General features: G+C 34.5%; 1 protein-coding gene across 6 annotated transcripts in view; it reads left to right on the top strand.

The window, feature by feature from the left end:
• The window catches only part of LOC145246074 (cilia- and flagella-associated protein 99-like), a 697,934-nt gene that overhangs the window by 660,478 nt on the left and 12,260 nt on the right, over positions 1–25,196 (top strand). For all 6 annotated transcript variants that reach the window (XM_080107923.1, XM_080107924.1, XM_080107928.1 and 3 more), the window contains 4 exons: positions 10,151–10,233; positions 16,271–16,467; positions 17,507–17,590; positions 23,490–23,563. In XM_080107923.1, the coding sequence (XP_079964049.1) occupies positions 10,151–10,233; positions 16,271–16,467; positions 17,507–17,590; positions 23,490–23,563 (438 nt within the window). The remainder of the gene's footprint in view (positions 1–10,150; positions 10,234–16,270; positions 16,468–17,506; positions 17,591–23,489; positions 23,564–25,196) is intronic.

Genomic DNA, 25,196 nt, shown 5'->3' with positions numbered 1-25,196 from the left:
GGATGGTAAAGAGAAAAGAAAAAAGAGAGGGGTAATGAGAGGAGGGGGGAAAAAGGAGTTTCAATTTTTAGGTTTTAGGTTCGATTAGGTATATTAATTAGATGAGAGGGAGAGAGAGAGGGAGAGAGAGATGAGAGGAAAGTGAGGGGGTTTGTGTGGCTATCATTTTTGGCAGTTACAGAGTTACATTTACGGGTTTCGTGGTCGTTGTTCATTTCATAGTGGGTTGTTTTTAAACAGTTAAGAGTTAATACAAACGTTGACGCACGCATAAGAGTGTATAATACATATACATACATATTACAGACCAATATGTAGACACATAGGCACATACATATAAAAACAATGCCTATGCAGATGTACATGGGTCTACATGCAGACATATACACACATACACGCAATTATATATATATATATATATATATATATATATATATATATATATATATATATAGGTAATCTTGCTATACCTAATTAGATTCTGCGCTCGATGGTACCTTCAAAACCTTCCTCTTACTTGAAGTTTCGTCAGGCAAGAGACAGAAAATGTCTATCCAGAAATCATATAGTTTCACTGACTTTTATTCTGGGGCAATCTCTGATCCCTAGGTGTCACTTTTTTCATTCAAACAACGCCCCTCATTATGTCAAACATGCAAACTGAACATGAAGTAATTAGACAAGAAACAAGATATAAAGTCAGACGAGGATGGGGTAATGCGTGAGTTGCCCTACCTTGCTTAGGGACAGCACACCGATACGTCTTTTCTGTTAAAAACCTTGGCTAGAAGTCATGTGATTTCATCTATTTTATTTATGGGGTCACCTCTGACCCTTACGTGTCACTCAAACCTTTTCATTCAAACACCAACCCTTATTATGTCAGACATGTAAACTCCATTAGATACAGTATATGGATGTGTCTTTTCTGCTTAAGATTCTGGCCAGAAGTCGTGTGGTTTCATTTATTCCCAATTTAGACCCTTAGTTGTCACTCAAACATTTTCATTACCACTACGGCCCTTATTTTATTATACATGTAAACTTAACATGAAGTAATTAGATTACAACTGTGCGAGCCTTTTCTAGTCTCACACAAAAACATGAGTTCACATTTCAAGCTATGTCATATACATACGCACACACAAACATATGCGCCCACGTCCACACAAGTACATATATTCACGTCCGCGTACATACACTCACATTCACGTGTATATACACACACGCTAACGCACACACATGTACTCACACACGCGCACACAAACGCACACATGGACGACATCACTTTCGCTTTCATGCGCAAAAGACCACCGGAAACGAGTATAAAACAAAGAGACAATCTGTTTCTAACCCTTTTAGGCCAAGCTTTCGAGCCGGTCGGTCTCTGGACCGACCGCGTGCGTCACGCCCACTTACTACTATGTATGGGGCACGAGCTAACAAACTGTATGCACACTTCTCACTCTTTCTCTCTCTATCTACTACTGGTCCCTGAGAACACCACTGTGTAGCTGACTGCTAACATGGCGTACAGCTTAACCTCTATCCTCTTCTTTGTCTACACGCTGGACTGTCATTGTCATTTCCACTACATTACTCACTTCTCTTCCCACGCGCGAACAAACGATAGTGAGATGAACACACATTTCCATTTCTTTCTACACCACCAGTCCCGCAACGAACATTGGTTACACCCGCGCGGACATGAACACATGTTATATCTAAAACATTGTTTCAACAGTAAATAAACGACACGTTTATCTTATCCATCAATTGAGTTTTTGTTTCCTTCAATTCCATTCGTTTTATTATTCTTTTGTAACGGGATTGGGATATATTACTGACACAACTGAATATCCTTTTTAGTATTGGCCAAATTGTTTCGTCTTAAAAGCACTTGTAAAAATAGCATTAGTAAAAAATAAAAACAACTTAGCAATCAATATGTAATGCATATACATATATATTACAGACCAATATGTAGGCACATACATATAAAAACAATGCCTATGCAGATGTACATGGGTCTACATGCAGACATATACACACATACACGCAACTAACTCTCTCTCTCTCTCTCTCTCTCTCTCTCTATATATATATATATATATATATATATATATATATATATATATTATAGGTAATCCTGCTATACCTAATTAGATTCTGCGCTCGATGGCACCTTCAAAACCTTCCTCTTACTTGAAGTTTCGTCAGGCAAGAGACAGAAAATGTCTATCCAGAAATCATATAGTTTCACTGACTTTTATTCTGGGGCAATCTCTGATCCCTAGGTGTCACTTTTTTCATTCAAACACCATTATGTCAAACATGTAAACTCCATTAGATACAGTACACGGATGTGTCTTTTCTGCTTAAGATTCTGGCCAGAAGTCGTGTGGTTTCATTTATTCCCAATTTAGACCCTTAGTTGTCACTCAAACATTTTCATTACCACTACGGCCCTCATTATGTCAGACATGTAAACTGAACATGAAGTAATTAGATTACAACTGAATATCCTTTTTATTATTGGCCAAATTGTTTCGTCTTAAAAGCACTTGTAAAAATAGCATTAGTAAAAAATAAAAACAACTTAGTAATCGATATGTAATGTTTTTATAGATTTAACACTAAGTAAACATTATTAAAAAGTAGAGTAAATAATTACTTATCAATCCTGCATCCGATTCAGATGCTCTTCAGTTAATAAAGCAAACCAGTTCGTCAGCATATGAGCAAATAGTACAACGTTAACATTAGATCAACAAAGGAAAGTCAGAGATTATAAGTAGCCATTTTTATCTATTATATAAAGCAAAGTTGTTTGTCTGTATGTTCAGATAAAAGTAAAAAAAAACTACACAAGACACACCCACAAAGCTGATGTGCTTAAAATATTCATATAGTAAAAAAAGGTGTCTTTAGCTATCGATTCGTGTGACCCAACCACTAAGAAGATAGATGCAAGAAGGTGGAAAGTCAAGATACGTAAGAATTAAGAATTAAGCTACACAAGACAATCACAGGGAAGAAAATATCTCTATCTATTTGCTGATTTTGTTTTTGTGTCAATTTCAACTAAAGACAATGATATCTACTTAATTGGTATTTCAGAAGTACTTAAATGTTACCGCATTATTAAAAAGAAAAAACATGAGTTTTCGATCTTTATTGTAAAAACCCTTTGGCGTATTGTTTTGAAAACATGTAATGTAATGACAAGGGAAATAACTCAATTATACTAAAAACAAATCAACAAACTCATATTTATGATTGTTAAGGCACAATTTATTTTTTTTTAAAAATGGCAATAATTACACGTTATTTACCTCTCTGGTGTTTTTTTGGGGGGAGGGGTAGCCAAAGCATTTTATTTTAGTTAATTTTCGTCAAAAAATCTTTTATTTAATAATTTTTTTTCTATTTTACCATTTTTTTTATTTTTTTTATATATTGTGACAACTAACTAAAGACCATTGAAATTCAATATTAAATATTTCGAATTTCGCTACTACAGTGTAGTTGCACCAGTTTGTACACAAATGATCGCATCTGGAGTTTATAAAAGAATTGATTTCATTAACTTTTTACCTGGAGCTTCACCAATTTTGGGTCTAAATACTTGAAATTTTAGATATAGGTTACTTGGACATGGATGTAACTTTATAATTTGATTTTTGCCCAAAACAATAAATGTTAAGGGGTCTGAGTTGGGATCAAAATTTTTTTAAAAATTTACCTCTGCGGTCTCTACCAAATTACTCAGCCAATTTTTGGTCTAAACATTTGAAATTTTACATAAAGTGTATTCAGACATAGGGCAAGCTTTTTAATCATTTTTGGGGCGAAAAGTTGGCTGCCAAGGGGTCAAAATTCAAAAGATTTGACCTTTTCAATATCTAGCAAACTATTAAGCCAATTTTGGGTCTGTGATACTATAAAGTGGACCTGAGGTGGACTTGAGTGACTAAGTGCTGAGAAGGGTGGGGCAATAGACAAAGGAATAGGAAGTGTCCTGCAATAAACAATAAAATAGGAAGTAGCAAACAATGAATCTGTAGTTATCTTTAGATTTGACAATGACAATAGAAACCTACAAATAAAACAGGGAAGGGCAGCTTCCGGTAGCCGGGGTTGGGGGGGGGTTGACCTCAGATACCAATGCAGAGGAGACAGTTAGTTGACAACTAGATGTCCTTCGCAGTGGATGGGAATTGATAACGACAACAGTTTTTAGAGTTGACTGTGAAACAGAAATAGAGACGAATGTAACATCGATAGAACAGGGAGAAGACACACACACACACACACACACACACACACACACACACACACACACACACAAGTCCAACCGTCAATAATATGTGAAACATTGGAGTTTGTGTTTTCCTTTGTTTGTTCCACGACTTATAATATTTCTACTTTGTGAAGCTACGTGGGTTACCATCGACAGTTGCCAGTGAGAAAATGATGATCCGGCCATAAGAAACACAGTGAACAAAAAATTCATGACACACGACGTTAAGAGTCGGCGATCTGCCGGAGACACACGTGTGGTCACAGGTCTAAACATTTGAAATTTTAAATGAAGGGTATTCAGACATGCAGCAAGCTTTTTAATCAGTTTTGGGCGAACATTTCGCTGCCAAGAGGTCAGAGTTGAAAGAGTTAACCTTTGCAGGCTCTATCAAATTCCTCCGCCAATTTTGGGTCTAAATAATTGAAATTTTAGATGTAGGCTACTTGGACATAGGTCAAACATTTCAATTTTATTTGAGCCCAAAACAATAAATGTTAAGGGGTCAAAATTGGGGTCAAAGTTAAAAAAATTTTTACCTGTGCTGTCTCTACCAACTTTTCTCTATGGTAGTTAAGGAAGCCTATTATATAAAAAGGTATTACGGTACATATGCACACTTTTTAATATATGCATATGCATATAAAGTTAGGAACAGTATATATAGCCCGAGCAAAGCCGGGCTGAACTGCTAGTCCATAAATAAATTTACAAAAATGAATTTTCTGGGGGGGTTTTATCCTATTTTTTTTCTTTCTTTTTTAATACTATTTTAATTGCTTTGTTTTTTTTTCTGTTTTTTTTATTCTATTTTTCGTTTAAATTATATTTTTTATCTGTTTTTGTTGTTTTTTTAATCTTATTTTTTGTTTCTTTTTTCTCTATTTTTGGTTTGCTTTTTTGTTAAATTCTATTTTGTTGCTTTTTATTTGTTTTTGTTTTTATCCTATTTTTTCTGTTTATTTTTAATTCTAATTTTTGTTGCGTTTTTTTGTCTAGTTTTTTGTTAAATCCTATTTTTGTTGGTCTGCTTTTTTTGGGTTTTTTTCTGCTTTTTTTCTGCTTTTTTGGGTTTTTTTTCTTCTTTTTTTGTTTTTTCTGGTTTTTTGTTTTTGTTTTTGTTTTCTGCTTTTTTTCTGCTTTTTTTTCTGCTTTTTTGGGGTTTTTTTTCTGCTTTTTTTTCTGCTTTTTTTCTTCTTTTTTTGTTTTTTTTCTTCTTTTTTTGTTTTTTCTGGTTTTTGTTTTTGTTTTTGTTTTCTGCTTTTTGGGGTTTTTTCTGCTTTTTTTTCTGCTTTGTTTTTGTTTTTTTCTACTTTTTCTGTTTTTTTTTTCCTGCTTTTTTCTTCTTTTTTTCTGCTTTATTTTTGTTCTGTTGTTTTTTATCCTTTACATGTTGCTTTTTTCTGTTTTTTCCTCCTATTTTTTGTTATTTTGTTTTTCTTTGTTCTTTTTTTTTGTTTTGTTTTATTTTTCTATTTTTGGGTCCTATTCTATTCGTTCTTTTCTTTTTTTTTTAGTTTTTGCTGTTGTTTCGAATATGCCTAAATGCATCAGATAAAATTTCACATCACGGAATCGTGTCATTGCAAGCACTTTTTTTTTGTGTGTTTTCAATCTTTTTAATTTAAAGAGTTCAGTTGACTGAAATTGGACCAATTTGGACTATTTTCATGCACATCAAAGCCAAACTCGGTGTCAATGCGCATTTTAAGAATATTGTTTAACCTTGGTAAACACACGAAATAAAATAGGTAAAGGTTGACATGGCATGTGGAAGCTAGGGTTATGGTTAGGGTTATGGTTAGGGTTAAGGATCAGAGATGATCAGAGAATCATTATGCGTGAAGTATTCTTGTCAGATCTGGGCTGGTGCATCTGCCACTAGTCTCTCACTCTTATACAGGGTCCAAAAAAGAGTCTTAAATCTTATAAGTCCCACACTGTTGTCCAAGCTCCAACCTGTGTCCCATCGCCACAATGTTGCATCCTTGTGCCTGTTTTACAAACACTTTAATGAAACGTGCTCTGATAAACCTGTAGCACTTGTGCCCTCCCCTCGACTTGAACACCTCTGACTAATCCGACAATCAGCAAAATCCCACCTCTTCACCGTTGAGGTCCCTAGATGCTGGAAATCCTTCTACTCTAATAGTTTCTTTCTTTCGACTACTAGACTCTGTTTGCCGCTTCTCTGACTGTGTTAACCTACAGAAGTTTAAATGTAATGTGAAGAGACATCTCGCTGCTCAACTCCCCACCATCCCGTTAAGCACGATCCCAAATAGTAGTTCTTTATATTCCAAGTTTGGGGTGGAAAAGAATGGAAAAAAAACAACAGAATTTTTACTTATGACAAAATAAGGATTGATGAATGCTATGTAGACACTAAGCCGCCAAGGTCGCTGGAAAGATGGTGGGATCTTTTTACCGCTCCAGAAGATATCTCACTACTGATGCAATTCTCTATCTATATAAAAGCCAAGTACGTCCAAGGATGGAATACTGCTGCCATATCTGGGCAGGAGCCTATCCTGCCTTGACAGAGTACAAAATAGACTTTGTGGCTTAGTGGGGGACGCCCTTTTCTCTACCCTGCAACCTCTCTCCAACAGAAGAGACGTTGCAAGCCTATCCTTGTTTTATCGTTATTTCCATGGCAGGTGCTCGTCTGAACTCCAGTCTCTGGTCCCCCCTCGCCATTCTTTCACGAAAAACACCCGTCTAGCTGAATCCACTGTGAAAAATTTCCCCCACTCTTTATTTGTGCCTAAATCAAAACGTGGATTCCATGAACAAAGCTTCTTTCTTAGAACTGCACGCCTGTGGAACTCTGTTCCGTCTGCCTTCTTCCCACCTGACTACAACTTGGATGTCTTCAAGTCCAACATTAACAAATTCCTAATGAACTGCCCCCTTAAGTAAACACTTCATCAAATCTCCACACTAACATACTGTACTTGCAATAACCCTTATCCCTGAGTGGCTTCCGGGCCTTGATAAGTGATGACCACTGTGTAAAAAAAAATATATATATATAGTCATCCACATACAGTACTGTTTCGCAGCTCATCAGTGCGGCTAGACAGGAAACTACCTCAAACCAGGATTGAAACTCGACTGTATGACAGTCAAGATTCCTAACCATTATACTATTGGCGGCTGCTGTGCGAGTCGTGAGTTTAACAATGTTTTGACATCGTCCGAAATACCTAAGCTCGATTTGTTTACACAAAGAGCATCGTTTTATACGCTAATGGTAATTCGTGTATCACGTCTCAATATACTCAACTCAAGATGAGAAGCATTATATATATATATATATATATATATATATATATATATATATATATATATATATACGAGCAAACAGTTAATAAAATATGTTAAAAAACACTTTGAAATGAGTTAAAAACATATTTAATCTGAAAAGGAAATACTAGATAAGTGGATAGTCCTTAATCCGCGGAGTTTCAGAGAAATACTTTCTTTCTCATCAGAGGGTAGGAATTAACAAAATGCAGGATCGGATTTTCCATGCAAAAGTATTTGATGAAACAACAAATAAGTCAAAGATCTTACTTAAAAACAAAAAAAGTGAAGCAGAGGGAATATGGTGAAGAAAAAAGGTGATTACACATGAATGGATAGTCTGGTGGAAGATAAATAATCCAGTGACGGTAAAATCCAAGTATATAATTTCAAGAAAGTTAAAAGAATTTCCATTTGCACAAGTAAAATCCAAAAATCCAGTAATTGGAAGAAGATGGTCCATAATAATCCAAAGGCAGAAATCCATGGAAAAATTCACAAAAATGTGTACAAGGAAAAAAGGAAAAAATTCCAATAATATTAATAAAATAAAAATAAGATATGCTTTTCATTCTACTGTCGAGATATTAATATAAATAAGAAAGATCAAGGAAGAAAAAGAGGAGTAAAAAAATTGTGATGGAGTTAAATATAAATAGAGAAACAAATGTCAAAATGACCCAGACAGGAAATGTTAAAGGCACGAAAAAATATATAGGGTAAAATATTATAGGTCAACTGAAATGTACAGGTTATCACATAAAAAAAGGTCAGCAAGAGTTGTTAGAAGATACTAAATGGAAAATAAATAAATAAATAGAAAATGAATGATAAATAAACAATAAATAAATAAATAAGAATAAAAAATAAAATATAAAATAAAAAAATAAAAATTATTTAGGGGGAGAAGATGGCCGGTATATGCAAATTCAGGAAAAAGCAAGAAAAAAAGAAAAGAAAATAAGTAAAACCATATAGTAAAATATAAGTAAGTATACATACAAGATATGAAAGTGTGGGTAGAGTGATATATTAGATAGATAGGGGAGTTTAAAGAATAAAGCAGAAAATGCAGATAAAAAACTGACCATGCAAAGAAGAGATAAAGTATTAAAATAAAGGAATATTAAATTATAAAGTATTAAGAAGTAAGTAGAAAAACGATAAAGTTTTATATATATATATATATATATATATATATATATATATATATATAGTCATCCACATAGAGTACTGTTTCGTTGTATCACAACTCATCATGCGGCTAGACTAGCACCTGTTCCCAACCAAGGACTGAACCTACAACCATCGCGTTGATAGTCTGCAATTGTACCCATCGGTCCATGGGAGCGGTTCTCATAAATGACCTCAACAAATGTCCATTTAAATAAACACTCACTTTTACAGTGCTTGAGCTGCTTGTTTATTTACAAACAAACAAACAGCAAGCCTATATATATATATATATATATATATATATATATATATATATATATATATATATATATATTCTGTGTGTGTGTGCATATATATATATATATATATATATATATATATATATATATATATTCTGTGTGTGTGCATATATATATATACATAGGCAGCATTCTTTCATTTAAACCAACATCGTTAAATGTAGCAGAATTTTCTTATCTTTTTCAATGATCTTTTTTGTCTCAAAACCAAAAGAATTAATCTATGTCCCATATGTATCACGAACGTTTTTGATTCCTTATTGAATCATCTTCAGGTGAGAGAAACAAATGAACAAAAAGAATCTAGAAAGAAGAAGAGAATTTCAAAAATCAACCAAGGACACACATGTGAAGCCAGGTGTCAAAAAAAACAAACCAGTGCAGTTCCAGGAGAGATGTTAACAATTTAAATTCTGAGTCACCATAATTAGTGTCACATGATGAATTGCATTAAAGTGCTGTTACTGGTTTTCTGTGCAATGTTATTTTTTGCATCTTTCTGCGTGAGAGGTAAAGATACTCTGAAGTATTTTTAATTTTTGTAAATCATCTGGCATTCCGGGATTTAAATTGTTAAAGTCTCTTCCGTAACTGCACTGGTTCATTCTTTTAACATTTGACCTCATGCGTGCGTTCTTAGTTGCTTTTTTAAGTTGAAAGTGACATCGTGAAAGTTAGTTATTTTTATGTTAGCTAATATGTCGAATCTAAGGAAGCTTATATCTCACTAAAAGACCACAAAAGCGATTGCAATAATAACCCTATTACTCACTTAATCTGGCTAAACCAGAAATAGAAAGGATTACTAAAACATCCTGTCCAGAATTAACAAGCAAATATAAATAAAATATTGAATTAAACCAATGGATTAATACTGCTGAAGCAATCGCTTGGCATAAAAATATCGAAAAAAAAAAAAAGTACTTTCCTACAATTTGACGTCATAGATTTTTTTTAGAACTCTTAAAGGCAACAAAATACATTTCGATATTTTTTCATGGTTCATGTTTCTTTTGGCTCTAACCCTAACCTGCCAATGTCGTTATCTTTGTTTTCGTCACAGAAAAATTGTCCAAACTATTTCACAAGGGCACAAGAAAGCCAAGGAAGCCAAGAAGAAGATTCAAGAATATAAAAAAAAAGTTGGTAAGTATTATTCGGTTTTTCAATATCAAAACTTGATCAGCAATAATTTATTCACAAAACGAGATTTGTTTGCATTCATACAACATACATATATACAGGAGGGGAATGATAAATTGTCGCCCTAGAAAAGATGACATGATTCCATTTCCGTTTGATGAAAACCTGTTTTATCTGGGGGTTTTTTGGGTTTTTTTGCAGACCAATTGTGTACAAATCCCAAGAGCGTATCATGTCTGAAAGTGACACAATGTTCAACAAGTGAGATCAGAGATGCGCCACTGTACAACTCATGCTCTTTACCGATCCAAAGACTATTGCCAGCAACTTCAAAATACAAATTCAGACGGTTCAATGCTTGAGGGCATAGCTCAACAAAGTTTCCGGCCACGGTTATGGTATTTGGTGTAGTTCCAAGTGAGGGCTACATCATGCTACCTCACAACTTTGTAGTCGGCTTGAAAGTCAACACTAAAGTGCATCTGGATGTGCTGAAGAGTGTGATGAACTCCTGATGCAATCAGATGGCCGCTGGCAGACCTTGGGTGTGGCAGAAGCTCACAAGTCCAAAAAGACCAAGGCTTATCTTTAGAAGGAATGCTATGACATTGTACCCTCCTCTCACTCCTCTCCCGATTTGAACCCGCGGAACTACTTTGTTTGATCATACATCAAGAACATTACCAAAATGACCTCGCACAACATCAAAGCCAGCCTGATCGCTGCCATTCGCTGAGTATTTGCCGAGCACCCACCGGCGGTTGTGGAAAAATCATGCTCCCATTCTGGACCCGTATTGAGGCAGTGACTGGGGCTGAAGGCGGCTACATTGAATAGATGTCAGCTCTATTACATAATCAAGTTACCTGAATTGATTTTTTCGATAAACGTTTTAAAATAAAGCTGTACTGTTGTTGTTTTTTTTTTTTTAGAGCGACACTTTTATCATTCCACCCCGTATATAGATATATAAGTACATAGGTTTAATAAAATATGTTTGGAAACACTTTAGTAAGACATATTTTTTATTCGGAAAGGAAACAGAAATAGAAGTGGAAGTCCTTAATCCGTGGAGTTTCGAAGATATACTTTCCTTCTCGTCAGAGGGGAGGAGTTAGCAAAATACATAAAGAAATTTTGTCTGTAAAGTATTTAAAGAAACTAAGTATGAAAAGGATCATATTAGCGTGAAAGTGAAATGTAAAATAATGAAACAGATGGAAAAATTGGTTTCACGTGGGTGTGTGTCCCCATGGTTGTTGGGTCGAAAATCATATTGGAGAAGATAAAAAGGAAAATAGTGAAACGGAAAAATTCCGTGCTTTTTAATAACATTTGTTTGAATGAGAATATGCTGTCTAAATATACCCAACACATATATATATATATATATATATATATTGAATTTAGAGACATTAATAAAAAAATTATATATATATATATATATATATATATATATATATAACTACTTAATTTACTCACATAAAATTAATATACGAAAGTATAGATTTATGCATAAACTTTAAGTATTTACTTCAAAAGTGCTCAATACGTAGGTAGAGCTAGCGCATAAGCCTGAAGAGTCCTAGAGTGGATGAAACGCGGAATATTCAGTGTAGCTTAATCGCCATATATATTTTATAAATTATTATATATTGAATTTAGAGACAAATTTTTAAAAAACACGGTCATTTTAACTGTCTCATATTGCGAGGTGCGCCTCCCAGTCTTCTTTGAGGCATTGTTAATCCACATTAATAAACCAACGATTAACCAGACTCAAAATAAAATGGAGGGTACGCTCAAGTGCTTTTGAGTAATTTAGTGATTTTTAGCGATTTTAATCGTCTTTTCATTTCATCCCGCTATTTTCATTTTTCAACTTCATTTTTTTATTTTTTATTTTTTACTACTCGCCTGAGGATGACCAATTGAGGTCGAAAACGCTCACGATTACGCGAAATTTCTTTTTTCACTCGAAAAATGACGTTTAGAAAATGGTCCGACAAAGAGAAAAGGGGGATTTCAAAAAAAATAAGCAAGAGAATGAAACGTGCATATATATATATATATATATATATATATATATATATATATATATATATATATATATATATATATATATCGATTGTGAAAAGAAGATACTTTTATAAAGTTTATTCTTCACTCAATAATCGGCTGAAAATTTTTTCATATTGATTAGATAAGTAACCACTTTTTTAATCGATTTTTAAAAGAGATTCCGTCAAAACAAACCTTACCCCCTACCTCCATTTTGTCCGTTACTATATCAAACCGTAGATGTTTTAGACAGTAAAGACTATAGAAACAGGGGACATAACTCCGAAAGCATATATTAGATTACATCATGATGACGTCCAACATGTTTAGCCGATATCGATAGACGTTTTTCTTTTTCTTTTTTTACTAAATACTGAAAACACAATAGCAATTGTTCTACTTGATGAATTTTCGTAATTTTTGGATATATTACTACCTTCGAAATGACAACTCAATAAATAATATTGTTTTTGCTTAAAATTACATATATTTGTTTTAATCGATCAGTCGCCTCTCTTTGTACATTGTACAAAGTAGTGCTTTCTTTGTCAAAGCACCTATTGTAATTAAGACTGGTCTTAACCATTATTACCAATTCTCACATTGTTATACTGTTCTCTTGAGCCTTGATAATTTGTGACTCGTCAGTATTTACAAAAAAAAAAAAAAAGATATTGTCCAAATATATTGTAAAGAATATTGCCGCCATTAACTATTTTAATTGAAACGCTATGTTCGACAAATTAGCTTGAACAGTTTTAATTAAGAGTTAACTCCCCTAGATTCATAATTAAGAGTTAACTCCCCTAGATTGATAATTAAGAGTTAACTCCCTTAAATGTAAGGGAGTTACCTCTTAATTTTCAATGTGGGAGTGTTAACTCTTAAATATTTAAGTATTGGAATCTAAAATTTAAAAAAGTACAACTCCAGAGTTCAGCCTAATTAAAAACAAAAAATACAAAACAATCTTCATGAATTATGAATCTTTATCAATCTTTATACCTATCCGTCACACGGAACGAAGATGTCATGTTCCAAAAGTCAGGTAAATTGATAAGTATATATATATATATATATATATATATATATATATATATATATATAGTGTGTGTGTGTGTGTGTGTGTGTGTGTGTGTGTGTGTGTGTGTGTGTGTGTGTGTGTGTGTGTGTGTGTGTGTGTGTGTGTTATTTGTCGGGAAGAACTCTAGTAAAATCCATGTTTATAAAGAAAAATTTCAATATAAGACCATGATATTTATTTTTTTAAATTTTCGGGCCTTCTGAAATTTTTTTAAATATATGCAGATATATATAGAGAGAGAAAGATTTTTTTAAAATATATGTAGATATATATATAGAGAGAGAGAAAGATTTTTTTAAAATATATGTAGATATATATATAGAGAGAGAGAAAGATTTTTTTAAAATATATGTAGATATATATATAGAGAGAGAAAGATTTTTTAAATATATGTAGATATATATATAGAGAGAGAGAAAGATTTTTTAAAATATATGTAGATATATATAGAGAGAGAGAAAGATTTTTTTAAATATATGTAGATATATATAGAGAGAGAAAGATTTTTTAAAATATATGTAGATATATATATAGAGAGAGAAAGATTTTTTTAAATATATGTAGATATGTATATAGAGAGAAAGATTTTTTTAAATATATGTAGATATATATAGAGAGAGAAATATTTTTTTAAATATATGTAGATATATATATAGAGAGAGAGAAAGATTTTTAAAAATATATGTAGATATATATATATAGAGAGAGAAAGATTTTTTAAAATATATGTAGATATATATATAGAGAGAGAAAGATTTTTTTAAATATATGTAGATATATATATAGAGAGAAAGATTTTTTTAAATATATGTAGATATATATAGAGAGAGAAAGACTTTTTTAAATATATGTAGATATATATATAGAGAGAAAGATTTTTTTAAATATATGTAGATATATATAGAGAGAGAAAGATTTTTTTAAATATATGTAGATATATATATAGAGAGAGAAAGATTTTTTTAAATATATGTATATATATATATAGAGAGAGAAAGATTTTTTAAAATATATGTAGATATATATATAGAGAGAGAAAAATTTTTTAAAATATATGTAGATATATATAGAGAGAGATAAAGATTTTTTTAAATTATTTTTACGATTTTAGCGATTTACTATTAATTGTAGCTGATTTTGATCTTTTTTTTATTTACATGGTAGTCACCACTTATTAAGGTCCGGAAGCCACTCGGGGATAAGGGTTATTGCATGTACAGTAATCAATGGGATAATATCATAGTAATCGTTAGTAATGGAGATTTGATAAAATGTCTTACTAAAGGGGGCGGTTTATCAGAAATTTGTTTATGTTGGACCTGACGACATCCAAGTTGTAGTCAGGTGGGAAACAGGCAAACGGAAGAGAGTTCCACAGGCGTGCACTTCTAAGAAAGAAGCTTTCTTCATGGAATCTATGTTTTGATTTAGGCACAGATAAAGAATGAGGAAAATTATTGGCAGTGGTTTCAGCTTGATAGATGTTTTTCGTGAAAGATTGGCAAGGGGGGGGCAGAGATCAGAGGAGAGAGAATTAGAGAGAACTTTGTCATTTACAGCCTTTGATATGCTGCCATAGATGGTCGTGTCATCAGCATAGATGTCAACGAATAATTTAAGTATGTCTTTTGGGAAATTATTGATGTAGATCAGGCAGAGAGTTGGGCCCAGGATGGACCCCTGAGGGACTCCAGTATTAATACTGAGGGCCTCTGATTTCTGCCCATCAACCACTACTCTTATGAGCCTATCAGAGAGAAATGATTTAATAATTGAGAATACATTTCCAGTTATACCGTAGCTGGAAATCTTGTGAAGTAGGCCTTTATTTCTGGAGAGGTTGTTAAGAGGTAGGTAACCAATGATGAATTTTAAAGATGACGGGCTGAGTCGTTTCTTTATAAAATTTAATTTTCATAGTTAAAAAAAAAAAGAAAACTACCTGAGCAATTTACGTGATTTTGGGAATATGACACTTTCGTTCCATGACAGATACGTACATCATAAAGATTTTTCTGTGCTTTCGTTTTTTAATTAGATTGAATTCTGGACAAAAGCCTTAAATAACTTTTTTTAAAAAGACGGCGGTTGATTTTCCATAAAAGAGACAAGCGGAACTTTTTATCTTTAGCTTTAATGTGATAGTATTGACGTCCCCCCCCAAAAAAAAAAAATGTGTTGGGAAATTTTTTAATAAAAGAGGAAAAAATATAACAAAAAAAAAGAGGAAATAAGTTAATCAACAGAACAAAGGTATAGGAAGTTGTTTTCACCAAGGCGCAAAAAGGGGAATAAAATAGGATTGTTAATCAAGGTGTGGCAGTGAATCAGAACAAAGGACTGAACAATGGAAGTCAACATGTTTAGAGTTAGTTCACAGGCAGTTTTAGGAGTGGCAATGACAATTTACAGGCAGTCCTGGGTTTGTACCGGTTAAGGACAGCTTTGAATTGAGGATAGTTTTCTGTTGTTCATGATAAAACACAGGTCGTGACTTCAAGCAAATCAAGATGAGTTGACGTAAACCAATGACAAAGGGGCCTCGATAGACCATGTAGATGTGAATTTAGAGTTCAATGGTTTGATTCCCACGATGGTGTCACACACACATGCAGAGGCATCAACAGAATTTGTTTTCTATGCTTTCTTTTGGAGTGGTTTATACTTGTGAACCTCCTCTTCCCCACGCGGCAGACACCAATGCGAGAGACGATGACACTGGCAGAAGAGAGGATGAAGAAGAAGAAATCCATGGTACACACTGTTGCGATCGGTGATCATTGTCGAGCAAAGAAGCAGACATGGATTCACACTAACCTTTAAGAGATGGTGTGAAGATGGTTTTTATTTTTATTTTTTATTTTATTTATTTGTTTGTTTGTTTGTTTATTGCAGTGGAAGAAATGCAGATAGAAAATCGACAGTTAATGGCCGAAGCTCTTGAACAGGCGGAAGTTGACATGAAGAAACGCTTAGAAGTGATTAATGAAATTCGAGCGATGGCTGCAATGGCACAGAACCGACCCCAAAAACTCATCGATCTCACGCAAACTTCAAATTCTGGCCTTCTCTGCGAAATGTCTCTTGTTGAGGTAATTTCTTCATTTTTTTCTTTTTTATAATCTCTTTTTCTCTCTACAGTCAAAGGTCTTTTTTCTCTCTCTAATAATGGTGAGATACATCCTTCCTATATTAGAGTTAGATGCATCCTACCTATATAAGAGTTAGATACGTCATACTTATATATGAGTTAGTTACGTCTTAACTATATAAGATTTAGATACATCCTACTTATATATGAGTTAGTTACGTATTACCTACATAAAATTTAGATACGTCCTACTTATATATGAGTTAGTTACGTCTTACCTGTATAAGATTTGGATACATCTTATTTATATGTGTTTGTTATGTCCTACCTATTTAAGAATTAGATACGTCCTACTTATATATAGGTTAGATACGCCCTACTTATATAAGAGTTAGATATGTACTAAGATGAAATACTATTGCCACGTATGGAAAGGTGTTGCTTTTTGCACTCAGGACAAAATTCAAAATTGACTCTGAAATCTAGTGGGCAGAGGAGGGGGGGGGTTATCTCTTACGCACTTTACAGCCTTTTCTTGCAGAAAAGATTTGCTAGTCTCTCACTCCCTACTCTGTCATTACTTTCATTGAAGATGTTCGACTGAGCTTCAATCCTGGTTACTTCCCTTTTAAAGCATTTACAGAAAAACTCGCTTTGCGAGAATAGTGTCTAGTAGGCATTCAAGTTAACTCTTATTATTTCATTATGTGGGTGTGTGTGTGTGCGTGTGCGCGTGCGTGTGCGCGTATGTGTGCGTGTGCATCTGTGTGTGTGTGTGTGTGTGTGTGTGCGTGTGCGTGTGTGTGTGTGTGTGTGCGTGTCATGGAGAGAGGCAGGAATAAAGGCAGAACTAACAGACTTGGATTCAATTCGTTTCCTCCAATCTGCCTTGTTTTTATATTCCTATGTTTCTATGTTGATGAAACTATTGAATAAAGTTGATTCGCCAGTTCCTCTTCAATGTTTTAATCAACGTTTGGATTTTCTTAACACTTTCTCCTTGTTTTCATTTTCCTACTTTTTTTTTTTTTTTTTTCAAGTTGAAAGAACGTTTGACTTTGTTGAAAACTGAGAAGCAAGAACAACTTAACAAAAAACGAGACGAAATTATTGCTTTGAAACAGGTAAGCTTGCTCTTTCGTGATATAAAGTGCCTTCAATAAGTTTCCAGAATTTTTCTGTACAGGCATTTAAAATTGTCGAAGACTCTTGAAAATTCAGTATGTTATTGCTGATACATCTTATGAGATGACTGACTAATTTTTATGATTTCAGGTGCTCAAATGAACAGCTACGGTAGGAATTTGAATACACTCTACGAAAGCCTGATTGTCACAGCTGGTGAATTTAAAAAATGGAATCTGGACGTGGGGCACTTTAGAAAAATGATACACAATAAAATCCTGGTTTAAACTTGGAAAAAATGCCACAGAAATGTATGGAATTCTTCAGACTGCTTTTGGACCATCTTGCATGAATTTAGCATCAGTTTTTGAGTGGCATAAGAGATTCAAGGATGGCAGGGAGTCTATGAGGGATGATGGGAGGTGTGAGAGAAGTAAGGAAGTCAGAACATCAGAGTTGATTGGCCAAATAAAGAATTTCATGGATGAGGACCATCATGTGTCTATAGAGACAATAAGTGCACAGTTTGATGTCAGTGTATAATGAAGATGCAGAAGATTTGTCCCAAGAGTGTTCTATGCTTGTCACAGACTATTTGGCATCAAGATAATCCCTCATCCCCCATGTAGTCCAGACCTTGCTCCCTGTGACTTTTAGTCATTTCCTTAGCTCAAGTAAAACCTTAAAGGCTGTCATTATGAGACAAGTGAGATGAAAAAAGCTGTGACGATGGTAATTGACGCGCTCACACAAGAGGACTTCTGTGGGGCCTTCCAGAAAATGTTGGAACGGTACAATAAGTGCATTGAAGCTGAAGGAGATTACTTCGAAGGGGATCACAGTTTCATGTGTTGCAATATTTTTGACTACTAAAAGGGCGGGGGGTATGGTCTCTCACAGTTGGGAGATGCTATTTATAAACGATGCTGCTAGGAACTGACGAATCAAATTAATGTGTCCTGTCAATAATAGTGCTCATATGAAAAGTGTCTGTAAAATTATTTAAGGCACATATATATGATATTTGTGTTTGTGGAGTGAACACTTAACCCTTATCCTTGAATGGCCTCCGGGCCTTGATAAGTGGTGACCCTCCAATTAAATAACATGTAGAAAATGCTAATTAATATAAAATATCAATGTTCCAAACTTTTACTTCTACTTTATGAAGCTCTGCGTGTTGGTTGTCAACAAAAGAAGCAGACACCATAAACATAGTCGCTGGAAAGATGGTTGGATCCTTCTACTGCTCCAGAAGATATCTCACTACTGATGCAATTCTCTATCTATATAAAAGCCAAGTACGTCCAAGGATGGAATACTGCTGCCATATCTGGGCAGGAGCTGCTAAAAACAGTCTATCCTGCCTTGACAGAGTACAAAATAGACTTCGTGGTTTAGTGGGGGATGCCCTTTTCTCTACCCTGCAACTTCTCTCCCACAGAAGAGACGTTGCGAGCCTATCCTTGTTTTATCGTTATTTCCATGGCAGGTGCTCGTCTGAACTCCAGTCTCTGGTCCCCCCTCGCCAATCTTTCATGAAAAACACCCGTCTGGCTGAATCCACTGTGAAAAATTTCCCCCACTCTTTATCTGTGCCTAAGTCAAGACGTGGATTCCATGAACAAAGCTTCTTTCTTAGAACTGCACGCCTGTGGAACTGTTCCGTCTGCCTGCTTCCCATCTGACTACAACTTGGAAGTCTTCAAGTCCAATGTTAACAAATTTCTAATGAACCGCCCTCTTCATTAAATCTCCACACTAACGTACTGTACTTGCAATAGCCCTTATCCCTGAGTGGCTTCCGGGCCTTGATAAGTGATGACCACCGTGTAAAAAAATATATATATATATTGATATGTAAAGTACAAGAAAATGTGAATTATTGTAAACTATTGATGTTTCAAACTTTTACACTGCTTTGTGCGGCTCTGAGTGATGTGATGGCCATCAGCAAAGGAAGTAGAAACATCAAAAATGTAACGTAACGTGGCCGTTACTTTTTAACTGTGTCGCTACAGTCAAAACCTCTCGGACCTACACGCTGTTTAGTACCGTCACAAAGCAAAAAACAAAAAAAGAAAAAGGAAATAAAAATCCGATTCTGCACTTTTTTTTAAGTACAATTTATTCATGGTTCTTTCAAAACAATGCATTTCATTATCTTGCAAAAGTCCTTTCGCACACATGTGTGCTTTTTAAAAGTCTCTGTCCTCACCACCACACACTGGTCATCATTAGCCAGCGCTTTCCTACCCTCGACTTTACACAAACATCTTGCCCGGCGCACCACTTTCTTCTTTCTTCAACCACGTGTGTACTTTTTCTCTCCTTTTCTTGTGATATAATTTCGTGTACACTTGCTAATTTGCATACATGCTTTAACAGCTGCTGCTAATATTTTCACTAGCCAGCCATCCTTCGGCTGCTGCTCATTTTCTCACACGCATCCATACACACTCTGTTACAGTAAGAGTTATTTCTATTTATGTGTTTCATATTTGTGTATTTTACTTAATTTGTCTATCCACTGCTGCTTATTTTCTTCTTTTTTTTTTTATCTGATGGGAATCACTTCAGACAAGGCATGAAGCCAATTAATGTAAGAAGCCAAGAAAAGAAGAAAAATATTATTTCAAAGTAAAAAAACTAGCCAATAATAAATATTAGATGGAAAATATTCCAACCCAGAAAACAACAATTCTTTCCCCTTTGTCAGAAACATTGATTCTGGAATATGAGAACTAAAGGACAAAATAAGGAAAGCTTGGCTGCCGAAAGTAAACCTAAGATCAACTTTCCATTGTCCCAAATTATTTTTAATAAAGCAATAATTTTGATCACTATAAACCAGCTTTCACTGAAATAAAATTCAGAATAGAGTGTTTTTTAGGAGCGGTTTTAAACTTTAAATTGACAATTCCATTTTCTTTAATTGCAAATTTGGCAATTGTTGATTATTTTGCATTCAGCTTGGTTTGGCAATTCATCGTATGGTTTTAGTAGGACCGAGCTACATGCCACACAGCAGGCGCTACAATTAATTTACTAAGGAGAAACATTTAATGAATGAATATTTCATGAAATGGGCCTGTACACTGGCCATCTTGTTCATGCAATTAAACATCATTTAATTATTTTCTTTGGGGATATGTAAGGTTCTACGTTTATGCTGACAAACCAGACACAATAGACCATTTGAAAGACAACACTCGAAATACAGCCTAATTTAATACATATATTTGTAGAAAATTGGACCTCTAGATTATGCCAATCGGGAGGTGGGAGGGGGGGGGGAATATGCCCGAAATTGTATCGAAATTATACATGTTAAAAATTAATCTTTTGTATCATAAAAATATTTTTTTGTGATTTATTTTAATTTAAACTTCGTCGCCTCTATAAAAAAAAAAAAAAACCTTTACAAACATAGGTAAGTTAAAAAACCTTTACAAGCATAGGTAAGTGAAAATATAATGTAAAAAGAATTAAGGACTTAGAAATATTTTTTTTTAATTCTTCGTTTTTTTAAATAATTTTTGGAATGTGCTAAAAATTGTGTTTAAATTATAAATTCTGAAAGTTAGTCTGTGGAATAAACGACATATTTGTATGATAAAAATATTTTTCTGTGATTTATTTTAATTTATCTAAAAATAAAGAGCGACTGTTAAAAAAACAAACTTACAAACTATTTCCACTCGTTGAAAGTATAATATACTATTCGATAGAGAATTTGATTCTACTATTTTTGCTATAAACTGTTTTTTGCAAGGGAGTCGCCACTTATCAAGGCTTGAAGGCCACTCAAAGATAAGGATTAACGAATGTAAGCTGGTAGTGTAGTAACCGTTATTGGTGTAATTTGGGTACAATTTGATTATTTAAGCAGATGGTTCAGCAAGAACTTGTTTACATTAGACTTCAATGCTACCATGTTGTAGTCACCCGGGAAACAAGTCAATGGAACAGTATTCCACAGGCAGGCAGTTCTAGGAAAGAGGTTTTGTTCATGTAATCTGCATTTAGATTTAAGCACAGATAGAGAGCAGAGGAAATTGTTGATAGTGGTTGTAGCTAGGCGAGTGTTGTTTGTGAAATTTTTGCAAGGGAGGGAGGGCTATAGATTGGAGCTCAGACGAGCACTATTATTTACAGTTTTTTTATTTTTCCTCTATGGCTCCTCGACTGTGAACTGTTATTGTCTTGAATCATTAAGAGTTGGCTAGATGATGATGATGATGATGATGATGATGATGATGACGATGCTGCTGCCGCTGATGATGATGATGATGACGACGACGACGACGACGATGATGATGATGATGATGATGATGATGATGATGATGATGATGATGATCCATGTTAGCAATGTTATAATAACACTCCTCAATATATAAGGTCAACAACACGGTTCTTGTGGAATTTTTAATTTTGATTTCAAATGATGTATTTTCAAATAAGTTTTTGCAATAATATTTAATATTTATATATTTTCGTTATAATATACTATATTCGTTTATATACTATATTAAAAAGCGTTTTCTGCTCTATCTAATGGTTTAAATTACAATCGTTTGAAAACAATTATATCTTCTTTTCAGAACATTGTATACAAGATGGAAAAAAAAAAAGCAAATCCACACAATTTTCTTATTTCAATTCAAGCTAGGCCGAAAAGCTGCTGAAACAGCTCGCGATATCAACAAAGCATTTGACCAAGGAACCACTACTGAAGTCACGGCACAATGGTGGTTTAAGAAATTTTGTGGTGGCGATGAGTCTTGAAGATGATGAGTATAGTGGTTGGCCATCGGATGTTGACAACAATCAAGAGCCTTAGTCAAAGCCAATCCACGCACAACTGTTCGAGAACTTGCTTCTGAATTAGATGTAACGTACACAACGATTTCCAACTACTTGAGAGATTGGAAAAACAAAAAAACTTGATAAGTGTCTCATGAATTGAATGACAACCAAAAGAAAATCCGTTATGAAGTGTCAACTTTCCTTCCTTTACACAACAAGAACGATCCGTTTCTCGACCGGGTTGTGACTTGCAATGAAAAGTGGATTCTTTACAACAACCGGCTACCCTTAGTTCAGTGGTTAGATACTGACGAAGCTCTAGAACATTTCCTGAAGTCAGAGTTGGACCAAAATAAGGTTATGCTGACTGTTTGGTGGTCTGCGATCCATTAGTTTTTTTGAATGCAGGCGAAACCATTACAAATGGATGAAATTCATCAGAAACTTCAACAACAACATCCAGCATTAGTCAACAGAAAAGGCCCAATTCTCCTCCACGATAATACCCAAGTGCACATTGCTAAACAAACTCTGCAGAAGTTGAACGAATTGGGCTACGAAACTCTCTCATCCACCATACTCTCCAGACCTCTCACCTACTGACTACCACCTTTTCAAGCATCTCAACAACTTTCTGCATGAGAAATGCTTCAAAAACCTAAGCGATATCAAAAACGCCTTCAGTGACTTCATCGCCACCAGAACGCAAGATTTTTACGTTACTGACATAAATACACTTGTTTTGCGTTGACAAAAGTGTGTTGATTCTGATGGCGCTGATTTCGATCAATAAATTTTTATTTTATTCAAGCCGAGATATGTTCATCTGAATTTAAAAGTTAAAAACTGCAAGAACTTTCTTGTCAACCTGATACACGATTAAAAATAAAAGTATACAAAAAAAATTTTTTTTTTTTATTTTGACGTAATTTCGGTTACAGACGTACATCAAATCTTGATTATCGTCAAACACATTTAATATTTGGCACTAATATTCTATATCTATAAATGACTAATTATTGTCTGTCTGTCTGTCCACTTTTCAACATGTATACTGATGCATGATTGTTTCCTTGTTTCTCTCCGCAGGCACAACAGGATTTGGTCCTTGACAATTTGGAGATGATCTTCAAGCACCGTAATGAACAATCGACTGTTTGCAAGTAAATGATTTATTGCATTTGACGATCAGGCCTGTGTGCTGAGTGACATGATGTATGAAAGTGAGGGTTGAAGACATGCGTTGCATGGAGAGAACTGATATGAGAATGGTACGATCGCTGTATAATGTGAGTCTTCAAGACAGGCTGAGATCTGATGAGCTCAGAGGAAGATTAAATCTAGACAGGACGAAGAGAAGTGTGCAGAACAGGAAACTTTGTTGGTTTGGTCACATCGAAAAAATGGATTAGAGTTGTTGAGTTAGCTGATATAGAACAGTTGGGGTGACAGATTCAGGTCAAAGGCGTAGGACAAGGGAAAGCATGGGAGGAAGCGATAAAAAATAAACCTGAGTGAAAGAGGGCTAAATAAAGACCTGGTTAGAGATAGGTTAGTGTAGAAGTCAATTACTTAAAGCTATTCAACACATGTCGGCACATTAAATCAAATATGATGATGATGATGATGATGATGATGATGATGATGATGATGGTGGTGGTGGTGGTGGTGGTGGTGGTGGTGGTGGTGGTGGTGGTGATATTAGGTTAGTACAAAAATAATGTTGTTTTACTATTATTGATGATGATGATGATGATGATGATGATGATGATGATGATGATGATGACAATGGTGATGATGATGATGATGACGACAGTGGTAATGATGATGATGATGATGACACCGGCGGCGATGATGATGATGATGATGATGATGATGGTGGTGGTGGTGGTGGTGGTGGTGGTGATTAGTGTGATATTAGGTTAGTACAAAAATAATGTCGTTTTTTGACATTCAACTATATATATAAAAACCACATTATTTTTGCACTAACCTATTATTTGCAAAACTAATTCTTATTCAGAGGGTTGAGCACTGGAGCAGTGAATATTCCTGATTCCTTGTTAGGGAAACTTGTAGCAAAATAAAATTAAAAGGAGGGTGTGAACATGTCAACAGCAAAAAGTTGTTGTAGTGCTTGATGAATTCTCTTAGCAATGTTGGAATGTCGCCTGCCATCTTGAATCGCATTTATTGTTGTAAGATTATCAATTTGGTCTTGAAATGGCATTTGTCTACCCCTGCTATGGACTCTCCAAATGTACAAACTGAAAACCAAAAAAAGTTGTACCTTTTCACTAGTGCACAAGTACCTATTTTTCTTATCATCTATGTATATCTTCAGAAACTTACATGAAATAACTTTTGGCAGGGGATTTTATCCTCTGCTCCCAAAATCAACCGAGATTAAACAATTCCTGTAATCATCCAGTTCATGTTGATTTTGTGGTGAGAGTAAAGTTCTGTACAGTTCTAGGAGGTCCCCCCTAGGTCTTACCTTCTCTCTTTGAGAAGAAGTTAGGCGCCCTTACCGGGGAATACTGACGGGGCTGCCCAGGCACATTTTGCAGGTCAAAAAGTGCCCCTCCTCGGAGGGGGGAGGGGGGGAGCACTGACTTCTGAATCCCAATTTCCTATTCTAACTTAAGGTAAATTGAAACGTGATAAAGTCACATTGGTTGGCCACACCTCTGACGCCACAAAGAAAGGAGATTCTCAATATATTGAGGCAGGGTTCGTAGTTAGAGAGAGTCAGACAGACAGTGAGAGACAGAGCCAGAGAGAGCTCGACTCGAC

The sequence above is a fragment of the Euprymna scolopes genome, chromosome 23, assembly GCF_053919585.1.
Source record: "Euprymna scolopes isolate OS-2025 chromosome 23, ASM5391958v1, whole genome shotgun sequence".
Classification (NCBI taxonomy): Eukaryota; Metazoa; Mollusca; class Cephalopoda; order Sepiida; family Sepiolidae; genus Euprymna; species Euprymna scolopes.
The sequence above is the reverse complement of the archived record's forward strand: the minus strand, read 5'-3'. Positions and strand labels throughout refer to the sequence as shown.